Genomic DNA, 24,704 nt, shown 5'->3' with positions numbered 1-24,704 from the left:
GGTTTATTCTCTTCTTGTTTCCCGCAGAAAGGGCGAGAAGAAGGTTAACCATCCGGAGTGAGTCGTTTAAAAGCTTGGACGTTCCGCTTGCACTTGTTTTTTGACGTCCGCCTCCGTAGGGCCCAAATGGCTCGAGTACTTGGCGGTGCGCTCCTATTGTGCCTGTCGAGTGGATTATTCGTCAACCGACACACTATTTTCCCGACCCAACTGCCATTTGCCCATTTTTCTTGTGCAACAATAATCTTGGCCTTCTGTGCCCTTTGTTTTGTAACCTTTTCTTTTCTTTGAGGGGGCCGGATCTTCTCGCCAAGTTTTATATATGACATTTACGCTCTCTATTATTGTTGTGAACGATCTCGTAAAACAAAGCTCGTCCCACCAGCGCTCAGCGCTCTTTCTCTCGACCCACACTCGGCAGAGATGTAATATGTTTGGGAGTGAACCTCCGTAAAACGCCCAGTAATTTAAGTAATTTATTTGAATAGAGAGCTCTTACGCCGCATGCACTTAAAGTCAAGCAGAGCCGATCCATCTTTATTTCTAATAAGTTCGGATCCTGCAAAGTTGGCCCGGGCTTTTTTGCGCGTACTGTATATGCGGATAAAACTTGCGGCGGCGGCCGTTGGGGATGAATGGATGGGCTATATAGTGCTGGTAGTAGTAGTACATTTTTCTTCTTTTTCTTATTTATTTTGTTGGAAATTTATGTGTCACAGTGTCGCCGTCGGAACCGAGAATCACGGACGAAACGGGCCGCGAAATCCGCTCAGCCAAACTGGGGCCGTTGAAGAAAAAACAATGGGCCGTGCTGCAGTGTCACGTGACGGGCGGCAAACCTTCGCCGGAGGTCGAGTGGTACACCAACGGCCAACGCTTCGCCTCGACGACCAGCCTCCTGGAAATGCACAACGATCTCCAACTCGGAAATGGCATATTAAACGACCAACATCCGGACGCCAACGCATTGCTGCAACAACAGCGAATCATTGTTCGCGAGATCAGGGTCGGCCCGCTTAATAGATCCCACCAGGACGCCCAGTTCACCTGCAGAGCGTCAAACAGCCGTGCCAGCGCACCCAAGACTAAAACTGTCACCCTGGACATTCAACGTAAATATAAAAAGAAAAAAAAACAACAACATTTTAACGTGTGTTTAGTTTTTTGTTGTCCGTATATGATTGCTTCTGTTAGAGTTATCGCTGTACGTACTATAAGCACCTACAACGCGATAGTGCGTGTGTGTGTGGGTGGATGGTATAGACCTTTTTGTATTTTTATATCCGTTGTTTGTTTTTTTATTTGTGCTTTTCCGTTAGTACCGCCATTGAAAGTGGATATCTCCAAGGTGGAAACCCGATTCGTAGCCGGTGAGAGTAGCGAGATCCGTTGCCAGACGTTCGGCTCCCGTCCAGCTGCATCCATTAGCTGGTGGAAAGACAATGTTCGTCTTTCGGATTCTTCTTACAAGGTAAGCGCACTCTGCACTCAGTGCTGTCTCACGGTCTTACGTACGCTACGGCGTACCCGAGCATTTGAGATGGCTCTAGGCCTCGTCAGCCACAGCCAGCCTGCCAGGGGGATCTATCCCCCCCCCCCCCCTATGGGTCCCGTCCAATCACGAAATGATCCCACACAATGTCCGTCTGCGTGCGATATTGGCGGGGTACTTTTGCCTTATTCATGACCGCCTCCGCCGTGAAGTTCACAGCGTCGACGCTAGTGGTGCTCACCTTTTCAGGAATGCAGATTTCCATCGGTCGGAAATGTTATTACGTTTTTGTAGGGAGGAGACCTTGTCAATCCAACGCCCATGCCCGTCTAATGTGTGACGTTACGACGCCGCTGTCGTGGCAACATTACGTTTCCCGTTCTTCATCATTTACTTTTTCTCCCTCTATATAATATAACGACGTCTTAAGTTTGGGCCGACCAAGAAAACTTTACTAATATCTATGACTTTGAAAAAAATGTAAATGTCATGTGATGTGGTGGCCAGGGAAGGCCAGGGTGGGGGGGGAAACAAAGGTAAACAAACGAAATGTCATTCTTGTTCTTTCGAGTTTCTTTTTTTTTCCGAACATCCGATAAATCGATATCATCGACTCGTTTTTGTTCCATAGAAAACACTTTTGTTATCTCGTGGCTCCGAGAAAATGACACGGGAAGCAGTGCAGATGTTTCGTGCGCACTTGGGAGGCTAATTTACCTGGCCAAGAGCAAGTCTTTCTGGATAAACAATCGGGAAAAGGGGAGAGTAGACTTTATTCTTTCGAATGCAAATCATAAAAATATGGATGATTTTACGAGATGGTTTCCAATTTTTCTTATTTGACAGTAGAAGAGAGATGGGGGGAAAGGATTCCGCCCTTAACGCTGATGAAAGTGATGGGTTCTTTTTTTCTTTTCTTTTCTCAGTCGCCAGTGATAGAGAGAGGAGATGCCGCTATATTTTTCTAGAAAAAACAAAAAACAAATCCAGCATCTCTCTCTCTGTCTGCTTTTTTTTTCTCCGTCCCCATTTCGCCGGAAAATCCCGCACGGGACAGAGACGGATCGAACTCTTGTCTCTCCATTATATATTTGCGCTATACTGTCAGTCGAAAGCACCACCGCCCCACACACACACACACACACGATCCACCACATCCAGTACTATAATATCATGCGCAGCACACAAATCTAATCAATTCACCAAGAGCTAAGGGGACCCTGTCTCTCCTGTCGTTCGTCCCTTTTTTGTTTTTTAATGCTTTTTTTTGGGAGGGGGGTGGAGGGGTGTTGTTGTTTTTTTCTACTCCCGGTGGGTGAAGAGGTCTTGTTTTATTTCCATGTTTACCGTTTCTTTTATTCATTTTGTCTGCTAGGCTTCGGCATCTCTGATTGCGCAAACTTCCCTTTCATACTTGCTTCGTTCTCGTGTGTTTTTCGTGACCTTCTATGAAAATTCCGTTCGTTTTACAGTAAATGCGAGAAGACTACCGTAAAATGTGCGTTTTGGATTATTTCGGTCTCTCTTTATTCGCCCTCCATGTTTACTTCCTTTGTTTCTTATTTAACGCTGGATTATTGTTTCCATGACGCACGAACTCTTTTTAAGCCGATGTTGTACAGTACAGTAGTACTTTCTCAACACACAAAAATCAGCTTTCACAGTCGAGATTTCTAGCCAACACCAGATCTTTTGTTGTTCAAACTTGACTGCTAAGTACTGCAGTCAAAAATTTCAATGCGTGAGTTTTGGAATATTCAGACGATAAGTTCCGGTAGCTCGCGCAATTAAAATTAGTGTGCAATTTTCAAGATCTTCGGAGAGTCCAGCAGACGCCCACTGGAAATCAATGTTGTACATTGTAAAAGAAATAAGAGAACAAGTCTCGGTACAGCTTTTCAGACTTTTGTCTCAATTTGTATCGAGGGTGCAACTTACTTTACTTATATCGAAAGTTACAATCGAACGGCAACTTTTTTCTTTTTTTTTTACTCGCCGGTCACGTACACAGTGCCAGTCTTTTTCAACTTTATTCGTGTATGAATAAAGATCTTGACATTTCTCTTTTGGGAGGTGGGCGATGATTACGTCTCCTTTCTTATTGTTATCTGGTCACGTTTTCCTGGCAGGTATTTGATGACGAAAAGGGCAACTTGACGACGAGCGTTTTCCGAGCCAACTTCACCAAAGAGGACAACGGCCGGACGCTAACCTGTCGGGCTTCCAATCGCCTGTTGGAAGCCAGCGCTATTGAAGACTTCCTCCGCCTGGATGTTCAATGTAGGTGCACCGCCCTCATCACAAAAGATCTCTCATCGAGCACGTTATTTGATAATCGCGATCCTTGCTCTGCTCTACTGTGAACACATTGAATGGATCTTACAATCATAATTGTCATTCTATTTCGCCTGTGTGTTTTTTCCCCCTTGAAATGGAGTCGCTCATTTCTCTTTTTTTTTTCTCCCGCAATCGTTACGTGCTTCCGGTGGCTCCTGGCTCCCCGTCCGTCCGTCCGCCATCCTTTGGACCGAACACTGGATCGATTCAAGTTGCTCCGATGGCAACGCTGCGCCTCGGCCCAACCTTCAAAGCCGACTCAATCAAAGAGGGTGACGATGTCTACTTCGAGTGCTCCATTCAGGCCAACCCGGACGTGACTCGTCTGGTGTGGAAACATGAGGTTAGTCCGACATACCTGCCTGGCCCACTCGAATGGCGCTCCAGCGATATGAACCTTGACTTTTACACACGTTCTATCCTCGTCAACTTCTTGAGAACTCGACGAGATTCGAAACTAACAAGGACTTTGACATAAAAACAATCACAGCACACAAACGATGGTTTCAACAGCCCAAAGGACGGCCCGGGAATGACACAAATATTTTTTGAAATCAATTTTTGGTTTTCTTTTTTCGTTTCTCTTTCGCGGCTTCCAGGATCGGACTCTTGTGTACAATGCCAGCGCCAAGATCATCATGTCCAACCAGAGTCTGGTTCTACGAGGATTGACTCGCCAAAGGAGCGGCCATTACAAGTGCGTCGGAGTCAACGCTCGTGGCGAAGGGTCCAGCAACCTGGTGCCGCTGACGGTCCGCTACACTCCCGTCTGCCGCTACCCGTCGAGGAACATTCGCGGAGCCGAGCGGGGCGATTTCCTGAACCTGTCGTGCTCCGTCGATGCCCTGCCGCTTCCCACCAAATACAGGTATATACATACAGAGCTGGGAGAAACGCCAGCCCACAAATGTTTGACATGTTCTTGTTCGTGTTCGATTAGGCGGTCTGAGTAAAGCTTTACAGCAACGGGCGCAGGCCTCGCTCGCCCTCACCCACCAGTGTACTTGTTTGTTGCTCAAATAATTGAACGTTTATCCCCGCTTATACGCTTTTGCCCTCCCATTTGGAAGCCGGCCGTCGTCAATCTACCCACACTCTCCCCGTGGATGATTGACTCGCCATAAAAACGGAGGGTCGACCAGAGGAGCTGAGGTCTTTTATGTAACTCTCCCGTCTATCCGTCATTCCTTCTTGATTGCGGGACCCGTATATAGTCTACACGTGTTTCCCGCCGCCGCCAATCCCCACGTCATCCGATCGATTTTTTTTGAGTGAACGAGCTGGAGAATGCGGAATAAGTCACTTAAAAAGATTTTCTTGGCCCATCCGGAATCCATTCTGATTTAATATACCCACGCTCTGCTTACCTTATTGCATTATTATCTCGCGACAGGCAAATTTTTATTTCCCTCCCGCAAAACTTTTTTCCATTTGCGTAACCGGTTACGCGAATGGTGGGCAGGTTGAAACGCGCTGAATCGTTAACGACGCCCCTATATAGATGAGTCGGTCCAATTCAGATCGCTAATGAAAATCCTTTACTCCTTGTGCTGTGTGTGTGTGTGACAGATGGGCATTGAACACGACGCGGGGCTGGCGGGACATAATTGCCGGATCGCCTGGATCGTCGACGGCGATGAGTAGCAGCAGCAGCAGCAGCCCGTTGGTAACTTTGTCATCATCGACCAACGAAGAGACCCTTCGTTTCCGTCCCGAATTAGAAGCGGATTTCGGGACGTTGGCGTGTTGGGCCTACAGCGATCTCGGCTGGCAACAGGATCCGTGCCTGTTTCGCTTCTACCCTGCAGGTAGCCATTTTTATTATTTCGCCCTTTTATAGCGTATTTGCAGTATTATGTCTATATAGTATATGTGTCTACACACAATGTGTGTCGTCGGGAAAATTTGCGACTTTGTCCGTCAAATAGTGTAGCGCCGGGCGCAGCGTGACTGCCGGCCGTGCGGAAATTCAGGGCCAATGTTTCAGCCAGCGAGTCGTAAAAGAGTCGCGACGCCTGATGCAACACGAGTTTAATGAAAGAGCCGTTGAGCATTCTTGACTTGGCAACGAATTAGAGTTGAGCCATACACCACCAGCAGCAGTCGTCGTTTTCTTGCATTCTTCGAAGAGCATCAGGCGATGCGCAAATGAAGGGCCCCCTCTCCCCATTCTTGAATAGTGGAAATAGGAAAACTTTTTTCTTTTTGTGTAATATCTCTCCTTCCTCGAAAGACTTTGAGGCCTTTTCTTGAGAGAGAGAGACCAACCTAGCGATGATTAATAGACGCCAGATGAAAATGGCACATTTTTTAAATTATTATTTGTTACTTATTTGAGCTGCAGCACAGGTGATGTTGGCTACACGTGGCACTCAAAAAGTCGGAACAACCTTATCGGAAATTTATAGTTGTGAATAGGTCGTATGTTCAAATTTGGATGACGGCTTCTCGGGGGAGCGTGTAGGAGGTGTGCAACTTGTATTGTGTTTGGTTGGAGGAAGAGTTTTGAGGAAAAATCGGTAGGGACACATTGCGGAAAATCTCGTCTCTCCTGGTAGACTAGACTTCTCGGAACTTCCGTTCTCTTGAATAGTTTAGCTATTCGAGAGATAAGGATTTATTCACGAATATTTCAACCATTCGATAATATATTTTTTCCTCGTGACGTCTATAGTCGACTTTCACGTCACTGAAAGACTCCCCTCCCTCTTTTTTTCCAAGGATTATGTATAGAACTGTGAATGCCAAAGATGGCCATAAAAATAGAGGGGAAGATATCTGATTAAATAACGGCACGGGAAAAAGTACCTACGCACGACCACTTTTTTTTTCTCTTTTTTCTTCACCTTTATCCGCAGTAAAAAAATCCGAAACGAAATTATTCACTTTTTCGTTCTTTCTTCCTTTCATTTGGCGTGTGTGCATACACGTTCGCGTGTTATTTTATTTTTAAATCATTCTCTTCCGTTTTGAGGCTAACAGCCGCGCCCAAGTGACACATACAGCCAAGTTCCTCCGTCTGTCACGTCCACACGTGCCACTAATACCTTATATAACCAAGAGAAAGGACCACTTTTTTTTATTTGTGGCAGCAGATGACTGTATATAAAGGAAGTAGATAAAAAATGGTGAGACAATAGAATACGCACGCACATTCACGTTCACACGTGCGGCGCTGCTAACGAACTCGGCTAACAAAAAAGGAGAGAAATCATCATAAAGGCGGGCATCACATCAACGATTTTTTTTCTTTTTTTTTTTTTTGAAAAACAAAACGCAATTCAAAACGTGCATGTCGGTTTGCGTGACTACTTTTTAGTTTGATTCGCCAAATAATACAAGCTCCCCTTTAGCCTAGTATTTTTAGTCCAAATTTCAACAATTCAACCGCCATGCGAGTTGATAATAATATATAATGGCGGTTCTTGAAATTCACACAAGAATTGATCTAGCTCAGCTAGTCTACGGAAGAAATGAAACCGGAAACGGATATATATAATTTGTGTGTGCAGTAGGCCCCATGTTTATTGCTACTTTGCCGGAGGTCGAATGCATTTCTACCTTTCCAGGTGATGGGACTTGGCGAAGAAATGTAAATCCCTTAGGCTAGATTTCATTTTTCATTTAAAGTAAAAAAAAAAAGAAAAGAAAAGGTATAGGGGTCCTATTAAACTAAAAGTATATTTATGAGATTTGCTGGTTTCTGTTACATAACAATGGTTTTTTTAGCAGTGTGTAGGGATTTTGAGATTTTAAAAAAGCCGTACATGTACGGTAAACCGATTAAATGGCAAAAACCGCAGCAAGGCATATACATCTCAACAATGAGAGAGAGAAGAGAATCAGGAAATATGGGAACAACAAAAAGAAAAACCCTAAGTTTTGACGACGGTAGACATTTTAGGATTTTACCAAGAAAAAGAAGAAATGGTTGAGTGGGGAAAGATAAAAAACAGAAACAAAAAGACGACGGAGAGGGAGTTGGATTGTTGACGTGTGCATGTTATTCTGTAACCCCTCAAATTCGGCCTGCCTGCAGCAGCAGCAGTGCTGTTTGTCTTGTTGTGATTTCTCAGTTGAATGATTTGATTTGTCAACTCGAGTGTGTGATAACAAGCAAACCAAAGCGGGCACACGCATCACTCTAATTTCAATTTGATCAATCACAAGGTCCGCCCGAGAGTTTGTCAAATTGCAGTGTACTCAACCAAACGGCCGACAGCATCCAAGTTTCATGCAGTTCCAATGGTGAGCTTAAAAAACAGTTAATAAGGCATGCAATAGTAAGCCCACGTAACAATTTGGGCACAAACTACACACACACAGACACAAGAGACAGTTGAAACGGGATTTTTCTCTATTGTCTATTCCCGACAGACGACGGTGGCTTGAAGCAAACCTTTCAACTACAGGCGATGGACGTCATGACGGGCCAGCCGCAACTGACGTTACAATCGGATTCCGTTGCCGAATTTTGGCTGACGGATTTGGAACCTGGCTCAACTTTTATGCTCTACCTGTACGCCGTCAACGTGAAGGGACTGAGTCAGCCTGTCGTTTTGCCGGTTTCGACGCTCAAGGAAGCGGCCAAGCGGACGGTTCCACCTTCTACGGACCCCTTTTCCGGTAGGGTTGCCGGAGCTGTGGCGATGGGCACGGGGGCCGGGCTCCTGCTCTTGTCGACAATCGTCGTAGCCGCCTGCATTCGTTGCCGGAAGAGACGGAACGACTCAGCCATGACAATGACGTCCTTGACGGCACTCGCCGAGCAGGATCAGTACCACCAGCAGCCAGATCAGGGCCACCACAGCAACGGGATCAATCATCAGTCAACCAGCAAGAGCAGTAGGCTGGCTCACACGAACGGCGAGTTGGTTAACGAGACGTCCGCCGAATGCTTCAACTCTCAGAATGATGACAGAAGCGCCGGTTTCTATCCGCGATCGACGAGAGTGCCAGCGCCTCCCTACGTCGCCGGCAGCAACAAAAACAATTGTTTAAAATTACCTCCCGACTACGTCGCCGAAATGTCGGAGGTACCTGAAAGTTGCGTCTGATATGCTTCCCCTCCCCCAATAGTTTCCTGGTTTTTCATCACCTATAAATAATATCCGTCTCCATTTTTTCGACATGTCAAAATCCACCTTCGGAAAATGTCTTCGTGTTGTGTTCACGCTGAACGGCCGCGCAATCGTGCATTTGGATGCTATGAAGTGTTGCAAACCCAGTTATATACATAGCCCCCCCCCCCCCCCCCATAAAGAGATTGATCCCAAATTATTGAATAGGATTTTTACCAAATTTTAAAATCATCGTTCACAGCTCTTGGTGGTCGTTTACCGTTTCTCTGTCTCCATATAATCTCACGTGCACACGATCATGTACCTTTCTGTAACGTTCAAATTATTGTGACATCCGTGATTGTTGGGACATATTTATTTTTAATACCCACGCGTTCGAAATATCCCCCCAATGCGATAGCTCTGTATTTGTTACGTGAGCGACCTGTGCTGTGTGATGCAGACTACTTAATTAACTAAGAAAATTCCGACGATTTTTGAATTTTTTCCCTTTTTTTTGGCAAATTTCTCGCGTTCATAGGTTCGTTCGTGTTCTCATTTTCCTCGACATTTTTCCTCCGCACACAAGACAAGGTTATTTATAACAGAGAGACGTCTAATCTATTCTATATATATATTATAAAAAATACGACATTATATTTGTTTTGTGCTCATGATCGTGCAAGTTGAATGGAGCGGGAGTGGGTGTGGTGTCTTGCTCTCACTCTTCCGTCGGGCACTAAATTTCCACTCCTGTTGAACAGAGGCATGGGTGACGTGAAACTGTCAAAGACGCTAATGTCTTAATATTGAATTCGATTGAATACAGTCAATATGCTGTCCACCCTGAAAATAACTTCACTAACCCAGTCGGAAATGATTTTCTCTTGTGATTGACTCTCCCATCGAAAAAGTGTGTTCATCCATCACTTTTATTCGGAGCGGTTATGCCCCCCCCCCCCCCCCCCGCATTGGGCGTGGAAGTTGGCAGAGCAACGGTTTCGTTCCATTTCAGGCCGACAGCTCGTCCGTTTCCCGTCATTACACGTAATAATCTTAATAATAGTTTCCCATTATTTCCACCGACTTTCGTTCTTTCTCCTCTTTCCAACAGGCAGCTCGCTTTTCTAGCCCGGCAACGGCTGCTGGATATGAGGGTGAAAGAGCCTTATAATAACAAAGTCATTTTATCAATTTATTTTGGCTTTCTCGGCCAGGCTCGGGAACAAAAGGCGAGGTAAGGGCCTATGATTCTTTGAATTTTCTGATGTTTTCCTATTCGCGCTAAAAGATTCAAACCGTAACGCTGGGAAAAGAGAAAGAGGGTCACGAAATAAATGAGAAGCCAGTCATAGTTGAATATGAAGGTAAATTTCACGGCAGTTTGACGACACGTGCTCCAATAGATTTCCTTTGGATCGTAGCGCCCACTCGAAATCAGCTCAGCTTTTCCCCCAGCAGTCTTCATTTTGAAGTGAACAATCAGATAAATTGTCCTTTCACCGACAGGAATTGAAAGAGAAGAAATAATCTGAAATAATCAAATTAACGTGTCAGCGCTGGCAGAAATGCGTCACTCGAATCGAATCTTTGAGCAAACAAAATCAGCAGAGCTGCCAGCCATGGCATGATAAAATTGAGATTTATTTCACCCAGTCGGATATTGTGTGAACGAGGATTTCTCTTTTTGCCATTGTAATCGTTTCCTCTAGAAATTGCTGAGAACGCGGGACAGCTTCGAAGAAAAGATTTCAGATAGTAATTTGCATCCGACACAAAGGGTGTTCATGTGTAGACTGGTGTACATGTATACACGTCACATTCAGCGGGGGAGAGTGTAAAGATATCGGGAACTGACATGATCAATAATCTTGGCAGATTCTGGAGAGAGTTGGAAGCATGGTCCAGATCGAACCAGGAAAGCAAGTAATAAATATTGTGATGTGAGCGGAAAAGAGAAGAGTCACATGAATACTCGTGAGTCTATTATTGGATAACATAAGCCCGACTCGCAAAAATTCAATTTCAAAACATTTCGTTCGGGAACTAACTAGACTTCTCTGGTTGCACGACTTGTTTTCCATTTTTCGCTCTTGTTTGCATTGAATTGAACTCGTTGAATCACATCTTTGAGATGATCAAAACCTTATCTTATGGTGTGGGTTGTACGTGCGTCACATCCGGAAGCAATGGAGGGATTGGCCGCCTGGATTTCGGCTTGAGGAAGGGATTGTGACTTTTGGGCTTAAATAATTTCCGGGTTGGATCATTCAATTATGAATGACGTTTGAAAAGAAAGCCCCGAAAAATCCCATAAGAACTCTCGCAAATGAGTTCAAAATCATTAAAAATGTAAAATTGTTCCCTCGTTGTCATGGGCATTCGGCATTCCAGGCGTGAAAAGGTAAGGCACAAATTAAATTTAAATAAAAAAAAACTTAATTAATATGATCTGCAAATAGTAGTCGTTATATTGGAGATAAGCGACGCTGTCTGAAAATGATTATAGTAGCCTACAAGGTATAATTTAAGATAATTTGGTGAGGGAACTACTCAAAATAAGAGAAACTGAGCGAAAGTTTGTCGTTGATGAAAAAAAAAAGATTGACGTCAGAAAGTCAAAAAGCTGAAATCGTTCGTTTTCTATTTAGCATTTATAAGGCAAACCTCTGTCTAAAAAGGTGCCTTTGACGAATTGATGGAACCTTTCCATGGATTCAGAAAGAAATTCATAAAGAAAGATAATGTATTCAGTCTATCAACATATTTCAAATGAGAGCTGAATAAAACCCAGAGCCAATTTCCTCACCTTTTCCTTTATATTTTCCAACCTTCCACCACCGCCAAAGGCATAGGTCCCCGTTGGATCAACCCGGATATGGCTGCACTTCCATCCCTTAGAACCCTGTCTGATTTTACTTTTTCATATTTACGAACTGGTGAATCACTGCATTGCAGGGACGAAAAATTGTTTATCATCCAACCATTACTAATGGAATAATAAAGGTTAACCACGCCATTTCTCTGAAAATATCAATTACAAATTTTTCTGTATTTTCATTGCAATTTGAAATAAATTTTCCGATCACACGGATATATTCGAACATATTTTTCATACATACTTATGAACCTGTTGATAGTAGAACGCGAATCCGCAATGTAAAAAAAAAAACAAAAAAACAAGACAATTAAACTTTACATACAAAAAGAAATTTCTCAGATTTTTAGTTAAGTAGTGTTCAGCTTTCTCCCATATGTTCTTCAAACCCATCTGTTTCAGTAACAAGAGCTCGCTCTAAAATCACTCTTCCTTCCTTGTATCTCTGGTTCTCTTCTGTAGCAAATTCGTAGATCCATCCAAGTTTGGCATCACAGTTTTTGCATGAAACATCTCTGACCATGTGTCTTCCAGTCAACATAACACGATCCTGAACCTCACTATACAGAAAAGGTAATATGTGAATTAATACGCACTCATCAATATTTGAATAGATACTTTACCTAAAATTGAGATTGACGACCCGATTGAATAAGAACGCACGACCAGTTGCTCCTGTAAATCTGGTGCTGATCAGTTCATTGCGATTTGTCAAAAACGTATCGCAGGCAGCGCAGGAGAAGAGACGCATCCCTCCAATATGTTGCAGGAATATGCGACCCATTCCATTAGTCTTTTTTCAATCTAGAAAAGTTTTCATGAAACCACGAACAATTACATAATTTTAATGAACAAACTTACCAAACAAATGTATATTCTTCTCGCGAACAATAGTTATCCGAGCACAACTAAGGTACAACAATTGTAAAATGTCAGCTGTTCATTGAACATGCATTGAATAACAAAACAAGTCACGTATCGTCGCCCTCGCCCTCTTACAAACGACAACCGAACTACTCCGTGAACATAGCAGACGACTACGATTTCAGAAACTGTTTTTCGAACAAGTTTCTGTTATGCAAGTGTAACAATAATGTAAAACGGAAACCGGTTTTTAAGAGACATATTCAACAATTCAACAGCTACGTTTCGAATACTACAGTTATAATAGAAAAGGAAGATCTGCTGTCCCCAAAAATTTCACCAAGGAAATACTTTCTGTCAATACCAGCTCCTGTGTTTTTTTAAAGTGTGATTATTTTTGTTTAAACAAAATGTCCAAATTTCGAGGAACAGATATCTTGCTAATTTTAAGAGGATTGAAAGCAGTTTCAAGAGCAGCAGCAAATGTAACAGAAGCAGAACTCAAAGAAGCTTGGTCGTTTTCTAGTTCGAGTAGGCCAAGATTACATAATTTATTTGTTAAGCCTTACAATCCAGAGAATATCTCTAAAGATGTCAAGGAAGCAGTTGGACGATCCCTTGCTGTGGTAGAAGGTCTCAAAGAATACTCTATCATAGCAGCACAACAATTAATCAAAACTAACTTTAATGCAACCAAGTCCTTTAAACAGACATCACAAGTAGAACAAGAATTCTTGGATCCAAATTTTCAACAAGGTATGATCATTGTTACAGTATTCATTACATTGGGATCACTAATTTTAATTGCTGGTTAAAATTTCAGGTATTGATTTTGAATCACCACAAAATGGAGTGGGGTCTCCATTACAAAGTGTCATTGATACTACTTTTAAGGGTACTGATATTTCAAATTCACCTACTAGTGATCCTTCATTTAAGATAAACAATGAAAATGACCTCAGTAACCCAAACATCTCTGGAACTATGAAAGGTATTAAAAAAAAACTGTTGTTTGATAACTGTTTGGGGCATAGTAATACTATTAAATTGGCATTGACTTTTCAGATTCTTCATCTGATTCTGTGTCTGCTTCATCAAATTTCAAATCTCCTGTAATGTTTCAAAAATCTAGTACCAAATCTCATTCCCATCCAAAAGTAGAACAAAAATCAGGAAATCAGTCGGATTCTGTAAAACCAGCTGTTCCCATTCCACCTGTTGCGAGAAAAAATCGAGTATCAAAAGTAAGTGTGTAACACTTTGATATATTTTTCGTTAAAAAAAATCTTTTTCCCCAATATCGTAGTTTACTTTGCATTCTTATTCCCTGGATAACTTATCATTTGTTCTTTTTTTTTAGTTGAGTGAAACTTCGCACGAAGTTGCTGTTCCGTCATCTAGAATTGGTCGGATAGTTTCATATGGTGGCTTGGCTGCTGGCCTAGGTATGGGAGCCTTAGCAGAGATTTCTCGTCGAACTTTTGGCATGAATGAAGCAAAAGCACTGGAACAAAATACTACAGCCATACTGGACTCCAATCCCTTTCTCACCGACGCCAATGCCGAGCGGTAAGCTCCTGCATTTGTTTTCTCGTTATTGGAAACTTAATTTATTGTTATATACGTAAAAAGGATTGTAAAAACCCTCTGCAAAGTCCGAGGTGCGGCCCTCAAGCTGGGTCAAATGTTAAGTATGCAAGACAACACGCTCATTAACCCGCAGTTGCAGAAAATTTTTGAACGTGTACGACAATCTGCTGATTATATGCCGATCCGGCAAATGGAAAGCGTCTTAATTAAAGAACTCGGGCCCGATTGGAGGAGTAAATTTAAGGATTTCCAAGAAAAACCTTTCGCCGCTGCTTCCATTGGTATGTAAACTATTCAAGAAATTTCACGCAATCTTAATGACGTTTGGTCTCACTATATTCACTGTAATAGGTCAAGTTCACTCGGCAACACTACCTGACGGTCGGGAGGTAGCCATAAAAATTCAATATCCTGGAGTCGCTAAGGGAATTGAAAGTGACATTAATAATTTGGTGGCTGTGATGAAGATGTGGAACATATTGCCCAAAGGTGCGCCCTTAAACGCTTTCTGATTTATAAAAACAAAAATTGATAGGAACTCTTTGTCCAATCAGGCATGTACTTGGAAGAATTTATTAAGGTAGCTAAACTCGAATTAAGTTGGGAAGTAGACTATGTCCGAGAAGCCGAGTGCACTAAAAGATTTGCTTCACTCATCAAAGACATGCCGTATTATAAAGTACCAGAAATAATTGGTAATTTTGAATGATGTAAAATTGCGTTTGTCCATTACTTATGACGCCTATTGTGAATAGATGAGCTATGCACGAAGGAAATCTTTACTTCGGAGTTTGTTGAAGGGATTTCAATGGAAGAGTGCATGAAACTTGATCAAGAAACTAGAAACCATGTTGCAGAGAAAATCCTTTCGTTATGTCTCGTGGAAGTGTTTCAGTTCCGCTTTATGCAGACAGATCCTAATTGGGCCAACTTTATGTACAACCCAGTTACGCGTGAGGTAATCATTCTAATCCTAACGCTTTGGCATTCACATATATTTTTATTACCGTTATTTATTTTTCTTTTACAGGTAATCCTAATCGATTTTGGTGCAAGTCGAGAATATTCAAAAGAATTTGTCGACAATTACATAAGAGTAATAGAAGGAGCTGCCAAAGGTGATCGTCAGCAAGTTCTTGAATATTCTCATGTAGTAGGTTTTTTGACAGGATACGAAAGCAAGGTATAAATTTATAGCAGGCATTCTTGAGAGCAGCTGTAAAACAACACTTTGGTTTCCAGGTTATGAAAGAGGCCCATGTTGAAGCAGTAATGGTTTTGGGTGAAGCATTTAGGCATAATGAACCTTTCGATTTTGGGGCGCAAGATACCACGCGACGAATCCAGAAGTATTAACGAAACAAAATACGTTATTTTCTTTTCAATTTAACATTTTGTTTGGTATTAAATTGTTATTTAGATTGATTCCAGTTATGCTTTCGCATCGCCTCTGCCCACCTCCTGAAGAAACCTATTCTCTTCATCGAAAAATGTCTGGGGCGTTTCTTCTTTGCACAAAATTGGGTGCCAAAATTAACTGCAAAGCGTTCTTTGATAACATAATCGGAAACTACCGTGCTACGTTATCCCAGTAAACAATATCCAGAATATGGGAAATGTTACTACTTACATACAAAATAGGAAATACATTAAGTTATGAAATTTTAATATTCGAAATGTTAATGTTGGTTCTTTGCGAAACGCCAAATAAAAATAACCCCAATGTTTACTGTAGTAGCAGTAGCACCAAGTAGTTAAGTTTAAGTAGCCTCGGCCAAGGGCTTATTAGAGAGATGGTTCCCACTTCCCAGTCTCCATATGTCAAGTTTCCCAATTTTAGAGGTTGTCCGCTCATTTTCCAAAAGTTCACTGTCGCGCCACCAAACGTGTGTGTAAATGAACTTCATGCATTTCCTTTGAAAATCAACAGTCTCTCTGTGCGTCTGTGTCAAATACAGACTGTAAATAGCAAAAAACATCACATCAGAAAACTATGGCACGCGCACGCCGGAAGAGTCACAAACAAAATGTTTAAATAAAAAAAAAAAGTTTCGCCACAACGCTACCTAGCGGTCAAATATAGAACTGCATGCAAAATTCCCTTTTCTTGCCCCAAAACGCGAAATTTTCTTCGCTTATTCGCTTATTCGTCAGAACGTGAGAAGTTGTAACACACGTAACTTATCATTTCATCTGATGAGTCAACAATCAACGTTAAGCCATGTTAAGCTAGCTTCGAAAATTACCAATGATTCATAGGTAAACTCGAGTGATTTCGTCTGTAATAACTTGTCGGTGATGTGTTCTATTCCGTGTATATGTTGGATAACCTTAATGTTTTTCATCAACTCACAGTCAGAGTAAACGTGAAAGTCGTGCAACCTAACGTCAACTATTTTGTTCAAACTCATTGTATTCTACTGAATGTGTCATCAAAATGATACAGGTAAAAACCAATACTAGCTTTATTTCATGCTAAAACATATATTCTTCTCATGTTTTATTAGGATTAATCTTAATTATCGGCTGTTTCTATTGAACCTGCTAGATCACCGACCCCAGCATGGAACAATCTCTCATAGTGAATCTTGGATAACTGATTTGTGGTTTCATGTGTGTAAAAGTTCACTTGTCATTTTACTGAACTTTATTAATTGCAGTCTAATATGAATTTTTGTTTTATTTACAGGTTTCTAAATTAGCATGACTGACTATATGAGAAAGTAAGTCCAAGAAAAGGACTTACAGAGTTACAGTCAACAAGATTTCTTGTTTGCTAACCCGTTGGCTGCTACCCATGAAACTCCCTATTTTTCAACAACAAAAAAAGAGGTTAAATATTGTGATCATGCTATCATCATTGTAAGTTGTGTTTACGTTGAATTTAGAGAAGTTGTCATACTAATAGCAATTTTAACGATTGTTTGGTTTCTTATTTAGATGTTGCCTATAAGACCAAATGTGGGGCATATGGTTATCCCTCCAAAATAAGGCAATGACCACAAGTTCAACGCGGATCATCGCTTTGTCATCGAACTTGACTCATTCCATCTTCTGGATTGCTTAGGAAAGCTGATTGGTGTTATTCTGTGTAACTTCATTGTCATGTCACTGAATTTAAATTTTGTTTACATTTTGTTTAGCTTGATTTAGCCATTTAGGTAATGACCGAGAAGATGCGCCTACATGAACATCATTTAGGCGACCAGCATCATTCGACTACCCAACCGGCTTCTACTACCCTGCTCTCAACACAGCACGGAGTTTTACTCTTAGATTTTTGGCTGTTCGCGATGTGTGATGGCGTTTCCTTGGACGAGATGATGATTTTGGCGAGAAAAATATTGCGTGAGTATATACTTAAAACTGTTTAATTATTCTTTTACTTCTTTTTTAAATGTTTTTTTTTTTCACTTAAAACGAGGAACCTGAAGGTTCCTAAATTTGCATGACAGACTTTATGAAAAGTAATGTTCTTTCAAGAAAGTCAACAAGGTCCCTTTTTGCTAACCCAATGGCTGCTACCCTTGAATCTCCCTATTTAGCTCCTTACACAGTCCCTCTTGATTTGAGGTATTGCTTTTTGTCGCTACAATCTTCTTTGAATATTATTGTCATCCAAATAAATGTTCATTCTGCTTACAGGGTGATCCTTCGCTACTGATCATGGACTCCATTGGTGAAACTGAAAACCGACGAGAGAATGCTGTAATCCAAGACTGATAAATTGTGTGCTGATTTAAACAAGTTGCGACTGGAGAACCACCTGCAGGTCGAGGGTCTATGAGAAAGGTAACCGATTAATTATTTTTAATGTGCTTATCATGTAAACATACAACATGTAGTAGTGGAGATTTTCATATGAATTATTATTATTACAGATTCCTACCGTCAAAGAAACCAAACAAACCCAAGGTCGCCGTGTACGACTTACTGAACATTTCATACCAACTCTTCCTCTGTTACTCGGGAAATATATGACTGATCCCGAACAAGTTGCAAACCTCTTGTCAATCCCTCAATACCTTAATATGGAAATCTATACTACCTCACGTCAAGAGAAGGTGAGTTCGTTTGATTTATGATATTGTTTTCAAAAGGCTGAGATACTTAACTTCTCAAATTTCAGAGTCTAGATTCGTTATTGCGCTTGATCCAGAATATAGTGGAAAGGCACACCACAACAGAAGTGTCGGAAGGCTGCGCTCAAGCGCTGGAATATCTTTGTAATGAAGAAATGCGAACAAGATTATGAAAATTATGTAACACTGATGGCTGGCGTAAGAATTTATTTAGTTTGCAATTTTTTTTCCTCGTCTTATATACTTATTCATGTGTTTTTATAGGACGACGAGCCCAACAAGGATTCGGTGTTTACGCTGGTATTGGGTTTGAAAAAAATTGCCTTATTCTCGTCACATCACAATCTTGGGACATGGAATTTGTGGGATGTTTAACGGAATTCAAGAAACTTTAAACCTAAATCGGTCAATGCCACTTGAAGTATCTAGTGATTTTCTTGGTTTTATTTCCGCAAAATATTATGCAGTTATTTTTTTAGGCTATAAATTATTGCATTTTTTGCTTGCCATTCTGCTGTTTTATGGGAGCTTCTGCAATTCAAAAACTGTTCTGGACAAGGAACGTCTGCCGCTCAACAACAGAAACAATTAAGAGATCATTTGGACGCGTACATGTCTTTGATGACTGAGCTTATCACTTCGAACGTTGCTGATTTTAGAGAAGAGGTTGGTATTGTTAGTGAAAAATTCTTGTCATTCCACGCGTATTTATAATTTTGTTTTTTAGGCATACGTGTCTGTAGGGGATTTGCTTATATGGTTTAGCAAGCGACTAAAAGACAATCCTCAGTTAAAACCGCTTGTTTACGAGCCTGATCGTGACCTACAACAAATTCTGGAAAACTTCATTCAGACTTATGTATTTGTTGAAGAAGAAGAAGATGTAGACGAGGAAGGAGACGAACATAAAAAAATTGAAAAATTGCACAATCGCCGGAACTATTTATCGGTTTTCTGCAAACTCGTGGCTTGCAAGTTGCAACGTCTTGCCTGTAAAAGCTGCGGCAGGTGTTATTAGACACTATGTCAAGTATTACGATGATTACGGTGACATCATTAAGACATTATTGGGAAAAACTCGAAACATCAACAAAATTACCAGTGCAAAAACTATGGTTCTTAGTCTCTCATTGCTGTTTCACGATCTAACAAGGGATGGTGGAAGTCGTATTGATCGGCAGTCAGAACAATTTCTTAGTGTCAAGGTATGAAACAAATTTAAACCTTACTGACAGCATTACTTTTCACGCAAATATTTATAATGAAATAATAATAATTGTAATAAATTTGTCCGTAGGAATTGGCCAAAGAATTAGCCATGTCATTTGGACTCGATACGGTGAAAAATCGCGAAGCTATCACCGCCCTTCATAGAGACGGAATTATTTTTGCCAAATCCACTCGAGAATCCAAATAATCAAATTGGCCCTCTTCCTAATTTAGCGTTTCTTGAAATTTGTGGCGAGTTTTCAAACAAACTGTTAAAACAAGACAAAAAGGTGGTTTTACAGTTTTTGGACCGAATGCTCATCATGGGTAGGCTTTCACCTCGTCGAGAATGGGAACCTATCTTGTTCTACCGGAATTCCTTGGTTCATGGCGAAACTGATCCACCTCCGCATTCTGTCAGGAGCGCTAACAGACGACGTCGTCGCGATACAGGTATTTTATGGAATTTCTTAGAAGCTTTCTCTTGTGCATAATTTCCAATTAACCTTCGTTCTATCATGTACCATTTTCAGTTTGTATTTTCTAAATTGTCGATAGAGTTGGCGTAATTACTTACGTTGTCGTCATATTCTTTGTTCTTTTGTTCCGTTCCTAAGGTTCATTACCTTAATGTTAATGTGGGACACATTTTTTTTTTCACTTAATTGCCATCCTTATAAACCCTACAACAGAACCTAGTTTTTGGAATATAGCGGGAATTCAGGGTCAAATATGATGAATATTTTCATAGTTGACCGTTGTGTCTCATCTGTTCGTGGTGACCGCATGTAATTGATTTACTGACGAGATTTCAATTTGTTCGCAGGTGGAGACGACGGTGAAATCGCTGATAACGATGATGGATCAGATCACGAATTTGCCGAGGGTGGGTAATGTTAACCGGTTTGACTTCAGCATTTGAGTCTTGTGAATGAATGAAGTGAATTCGTAGTAACATAACATGTACGTGTAAAAGTTTCATTTCATTTTTTGATAAATTTCCAGTGTTAACGCATCTTATCTGCGATGATTCTAGGAAATGTTAGTTTTTATTAACGTTTGGTGAGGTGCTTTGTTATTTATCCTTTTGGCTACTGAACTGCGACATGTAAATTTCCATTTTAACAATGGATCCTGCTGTTAGATTACGTACGATCGCACTTGTAGGATTCTCTAGGATAAATAAACACAGTTGACAGTTGTGACGGTTGTGAATTGATAGCTGTCTCGTTTGTCTGCTAAATTAAAAAACAAACAAAATGTGTTCATTCAAAAAGAAAGATTTATCACAGGTTAGGTAAAGTGCAGAATGACAGGAATAAAGCTAAAAGGGTGATACAGGTGATTATTAAAACAATCAGATGCCCAGTCCCTATTGTGTGAGGATCACATGAGCCTGGAACATGCTGTTGTTGTGAGACAGGGTAGTGTTTCACCATCCGTTGTGATTGATCTTACATTTGCTGTTGCCTTGTAGTATGTAACCTAGTAGAATGCCACAGTGAATAGAAACACATTCTGAATAACGGCAGGTTTACCCTACCAACTAGGTGTTTATCCTTTCAGCAATCCACTGTCCAAGCACTGTTGCCTAGGTGCTGAAACGTCGGGAATCACTTGCAGACAAGGTACATGAACGGATATCACCGCCTTGAGTGCCTTTTCCTCAGTGTAGAAGTTGAACTGGCGTCTATTATCACCTTGAGGATTTCGTCTGTTGTGATGTGTCATGCTGCGTGGTGGCTTTTTGGTGAAATTTGACAGGGTGAATATTACGTGAGTATGAAAATTATTTGTTACCTTTGTTTGTTAGTTCTTTCAATTTAGTGTCTGAGCTAGAGCGGACATTGTTTTCATGTTACTTTTTTTAAACGTTTCTTCTTTCTGACGTTAGACGGCATGGTCTTTGATAATTTTTTACCTGTCAGAATCTTACTTTGCACCTATCTGAAGAAATTTCTCGCTACTACTACAAAGAACTTTTTTGTGATAACTGTCAGTTTCTATTTCAGGAACAAAGCTCACTTGTTAGATTTCTAATAATATGTATTTTTTTTTCTACTTCCGGTTTTCTCATTTTAGTCAGTAGTTCAGTAAATATTCATTCGACGCACAAAATAACCACATATTCGTGATCCTCGTCAAATTTGTGGTAAAGTTCATGTTTTGTTTTGTACGTTTTCGTACTTCCGGTTTTGAGAATTTTCCTGAACTATAGTTCAGGAAAATTCTCGATTTTGGCCAAAATCTGGATTTAGTTTAAATTACATCTAATCGACCCCAAATTTCACGTAGATCACGAATATTTGGTTTATTTGGTCGGCAGCTCAATGGTTGAGGCGCTATCACTTACTTCCGGTATACTTCCGGAAAATTTGCATAAAACTAGCAAGTGAGCTTTGTTCTCTGCACAATTCTAAAGACTCCTTGCCAGCTAAAGCAAACAGAAAAGGTCTTTTTGATTTACTTTTGTGACTTTTGTGACTATCTAAAGCCGGTCCTTTAGATAGTAGTTTTGGACGTGTCTAATAGATGGCGTGAAGGAATATTGTGTTGTCAAATGGCTTATGGCGTCTCGTCTAAATCTATCTTCAGCTACAGCTATTTTCTTCGAAAGTTACAAATGGACACATAGGTTAATTCGAGTAATTTCGTTTGTAACTTGTCGGTGATGTGTTCTATTCCGTGTTCATGTTGGATAACCTTAGTGTTTCTCACCAACTTACAGGAGGAAACGTAGCCTACCGTTGACTATTTTGTTCAAAATGTGCCATCGAAATGACACAGGTAACTACCAACACTAGATTTATTACAGTATTGTTGAAAAACATACAATCTTCTCATCTTTTATTAGGATTCATTATAATTATCTGCTGTAAGAATTGGACTTGCTAGATCACCCCATCACGGACAAATCTCTCATTCCATCTTCTAGAGAACCTTGGCTAACTGTTTGGTGGTTTCAAGTGTAAGTTCACTTGTCATGTCAAGGAACTTTCTTTGTTGCAGTTCAAAGTTTTGATCTGCACTCACGTCTATGGTTATAAGACGATTTCAACTGCAGTATACTGATTACTGTTTAATTATTCTTTTAGATAGTTTATTTTCATAGTTTTCAAGTACATTGATGACACAAATTATTAACAGGGTGACTTAATTTTCTTATTTTTTATTTACAGGTTTGAAACTATAGGTTTCTAAATTTGCATGACAGACTTTAAGTAAAGTCATGTTGAAGAAAAAGGACTGACTGACAGTCAACAATGTACACTACCTTGTTTGGTAACCTGTTGGCTGCTTCCCTTGAATCTCCCTTTTTACTTTCTTAAGCTTGATTTGAGGTATTGCTTTCTGTCGCTCAAATATTGTTGAAAAATTATTCTTAAACTAATAAATGTTCATTCTGTCTACAGGGTAACTCCTTCGCTACTTATCATGGACTTCATCCATTGGTGATGCTATAATTCAAGAGAATGCTGTCATTCAAGACTGAAAAATTGTGTAGTTGTTAGATAAAACAAGTGCATGTCTGGGCTCCCTTCTTCTTTGGCCCCATTTCTCTAACTAACCACTAACCAACGCCCGCCGGTGGTCACTCACCCGCTGTGAAACCAGGAGGAGGGGAGGGCTCTGGTCGAACGGGGACTTGGAAGGCGCATGATCCGAGGAAAACTTAGAGGGTCATGAGTCTAACCCGGAAGCCTAGTATGACTAATCGCTCCCCAGTAAAACTTGCCTCGCACTCTTCTCTCCTCTTCCATTTCCAGGTAATCTCCCTGGATCTACGCCGACACTGCATGTGCGAGTTTTAGCAAGCAATCCGCCACCCAATTTGACAAAAAGTGATAGTTTGCTTTTACGGAAATTTCGTCAGACGGTTACAAAATTTCTAATTCAACAATCTGATGTAGAAATTTGCATCTAGTCTACTGGTGCAAATTGCGATTCTTTAAGCTTGATTAATTTAGGTGATGTGTTAAAAAACCCACAATTGCTTTTAACGCATCACCCAAATTAATCAGGCTTACAGAATCCTAATTTGCACCAGTAGACTAGATGCAAATTTCTACATCAGATTGTTGAATTAGAAATTTTGTAACCGTCTGACGAAATTTCCGTGAAAACAAACCATCACTTTTTGTCAAATTGGGTGGCGGATTGCTTGCTAAAAAGCCTCGCACAAAAAATATTGGCTCGAACCGGACGCTCTGTTTAATGAATTATTTATTTTGCAAGTGTTCCAGAATAAAAATGAGGTTTATGTATTATATAGTTGGTTTATTTATTCAGCAATAATATTTACATATGATAAATATTTGACATAGGTTGGGAAATAGGGGTTTAAGAAATGGGTGTTGGTGGAAGTTATGGGGTTTAAGGAATGGATGTTGGTGGAAGTTATGGGGCTTAAGGAATGGATGTTGGTGGAAGTTATGGGGTTTGAGGAATAGATGTGGTTATATAGGTAGGTATATGGATGTGATAGACAAAGGATTTTATGTCAACCTTATTAAAACAAACCACGACTTCTTCTAGCTAATGAAAATCAATTGCCCCCCTCCCCCCAATCTCCTCTTCGCTGGTTTCCCAATCGCGAAGACATGTTTATTATTTGTTCAACGTAAAAATTCCCCGTATTACTATTTTTTCATTCTCAACATATAAACGGTTAACTTCATAGACGCAAATATCAATTAAAACTGGATGTAACTTTTGTGCACAACACCAGCAGTCCGGCACCAAGGAACAGCAACAGCATAACTCGATGCAAAAAAACTTTCACCAGTATAGGCTGCAACAACATGCATATTGGACAGCAACATCACTGCTACGTAAACATAAACCTATGACCAAAATGAAATTAATGTTTGATCAATGGAAATTGTGTATAAAATAAAAAAAAAATCACTTCAAATGGAGTTCACCCAAATATTCTATGGCAAAACTATCTGATAACTATAGTTTAAACAAAAATTTACATGAAACTAGATTACTCATTTAATTCATTTGAAATTTGTAGTGCTCTGCAGCGAAACAAAAATATTCTTCTACAGTATCTGCCTATCTTGTTAACCAATTCCCCTTAAACAATCCATAACTCAATTTACATATGATCAAAGGAAAAGGCTGTTGACATGATGAAATCCCCAAATGTTAAAATTAAACAATGTAAGCAATTATAGTAGTCCAAG

At 40.6% G+C, this 24,704-nt stretch overlaps 2 protein-coding genes and 4 long non-coding RNA genes across 9 annotated transcripts in view; 5 read left to right on the top strand and 1 right to left on the bottom strand.

Annotated features, from left to right (window-relative positions):
• The window catches only part of LOC124188791 (cell surface glycoprotein MUC18-like), a 40,203-nt gene extending 30,254 nt beyond the window's left edge, over window positions 1-9,949 (top strand). Inside the window, exons 5-12 of one of the 3 annotated variants that reach the window (XM_046581650.1) lie at window positions 720-1,112; window positions 1,320-1,471; window positions 3,622-3,772; window positions 4,042-4,172; window positions 4,429-4,697; window positions 5,399-5,637; window positions 8,000-8,077; window positions 8,207-9,949. In XM_046581650.1, coding sequence (XP_046437606.1) covers window positions 720-1,112; window positions 1,320-1,471; window positions 3,622-3,772; window positions 4,042-4,172; window positions 4,429-4,697; window positions 5,399-5,637; window positions 8,000-8,077; window positions 8,207-8,886 — 2,093 coding nt within the window. In that variant the 3' untranslated portion in view covers window positions 8,887-9,949. The remainder of the gene's footprint in view (window positions 1-719; window positions 1,113-1,319; window positions 1,472-3,621; window positions 3,773-4,041; window positions 4,173-4,428; window positions 4,698-5,398; window positions 5,638-7,999; window positions 8,078-8,206) is intronic. The other 2 variants (XM_046581649.1, XM_046581651.1) reach the window with 2 other exon arrangements.
• A 2,845-nt stretch (window positions 9,950-12,794) lies between these two features.
• LOC124188792 (atypical kinase COQ8B, mitochondrial-like) lies at window positions 12,795-15,889 on the top strand. The gene is made up of 11 exons (XM_046581652.1): window positions 12,795-13,387; window positions 13,455-13,622; window positions 13,697-13,875; window positions 13,992-14,200; window positions 14,264-14,502; window positions 14,573-14,710; window positions 14,776-14,916; window positions 14,977-15,179; window positions 15,252-15,404; window positions 15,464-15,570; window positions 15,642-15,889. Exons 1-11 carry the CDS (start codon window positions 13,042-13,044, stop codon window positions 15,814-15,816), a joined length of 2,058 nt encoding a protein of 685 aa, XP_046437608.1. The 5' UTR covers window positions 12,795-13,041; the 3' UTR covers window positions 15,817-15,889.
• Window positions 15,890-16,263: 374 nt separating this feature from the next.
• On the top strand, window positions 16,264-17,283 carry LOC124188790. The gene is made up of 5 exons (XR_006872487.1): window positions 16,264-16,480; window positions 16,577-16,667; window positions 16,729-16,834; window positions 16,911-17,083; window positions 17,162-17,283. It is a non-coding gene; the product is annotated as an uncharacterized LOC124188790 (long non-coding RNA).
• A 377-nt stretch (window positions 17,284-17,660) lies between these two features.
• LOC124188789 lies at window positions 17,661-20,713 on the top strand. Of its 2 annotated transcripts, XR_006872486.1 has the most exons (10): window positions 17,748-17,794; window positions 17,867-18,013; window positions 18,103-18,285; window positions 18,351-18,501; window positions 18,568-18,724; window positions 18,783-18,969; window positions 19,031-19,508; window positions 19,601-19,965; window positions 20,339-20,475; window positions 20,549-20,713. It is a non-coding gene; the product is annotated as an uncharacterized LOC124188789 (long non-coding RNA). The 2 variants fall into 2 exon arrangements; XR_006872485.1 differs by having other exon boundaries at window positions 17,661-17,794; window positions 20,339-20,713.
• Window positions 20,714-20,776: 63 nt separating this feature from the next.
• LOC124188787 lies at window positions 20,777-21,518 on the bottom strand. The gene is made up of 2 exons (XR_006872482.1): window positions 21,056-21,518; window positions 20,777-20,997 (listed from the first exon to the last, which is right to left on the bottom strand). It is a non-coding gene; the product is annotated as an uncharacterized LOC124188787 (long non-coding RNA).
• Window positions 21,519-22,420: 902 nt separating this feature from the next.
• Window positions 22,421-22,985, top strand: LOC124188788. Its single transcript, XR_006872483.1, has 3 exons — window positions 22,421-22,480; window positions 22,692-22,853; window positions 22,926-22,985. It is a non-coding gene; the product is annotated as an uncharacterized LOC124188788 (long non-coding RNA).
• Window positions 22,986-24,704: the final 1,719 nt, after the last annotated feature.

Source organism: Daphnia pulex, chromosome 2 (genome assembly GCF_021134715.1).
Source record: "Daphnia pulex isolate KAP4 chromosome 2, ASM2113471v1".
NCBI lineage: Eukaryota > Metazoa > Arthropoda > Branchiopoda > Diplostraca > Daphniidae > Daphnia > Daphnia pulex.
This window is presented reverse-complemented; position numbering and strand designations above follow the sequence as displayed.

Excerpts from the sequence above, each read along its gene's own strand:
- LOC124188792 (XM_046581652.1), top strand. The coding sequence starts at position 13,042 with ATGTCCAAATTTCGAGGAACAGATATCTTGCTAATTTTAAGAGGATTG. Across the intron at positions 13,876-13,991 it reads GAAAAAATCGAGTATCAAAA|TTGAGTGAAACTTCGCACGA; the intron begins GTAAGTGTGTAA and ends CTTTTTTTTTAG. Across the intron at positions 15,405-15,463 it reads TGACAGGATACGAAAGCAAG|GTTATGAAAGAGGCCCATGT; the intron begins GTATAAATTTAT and ends TTTGGTTTCCAG.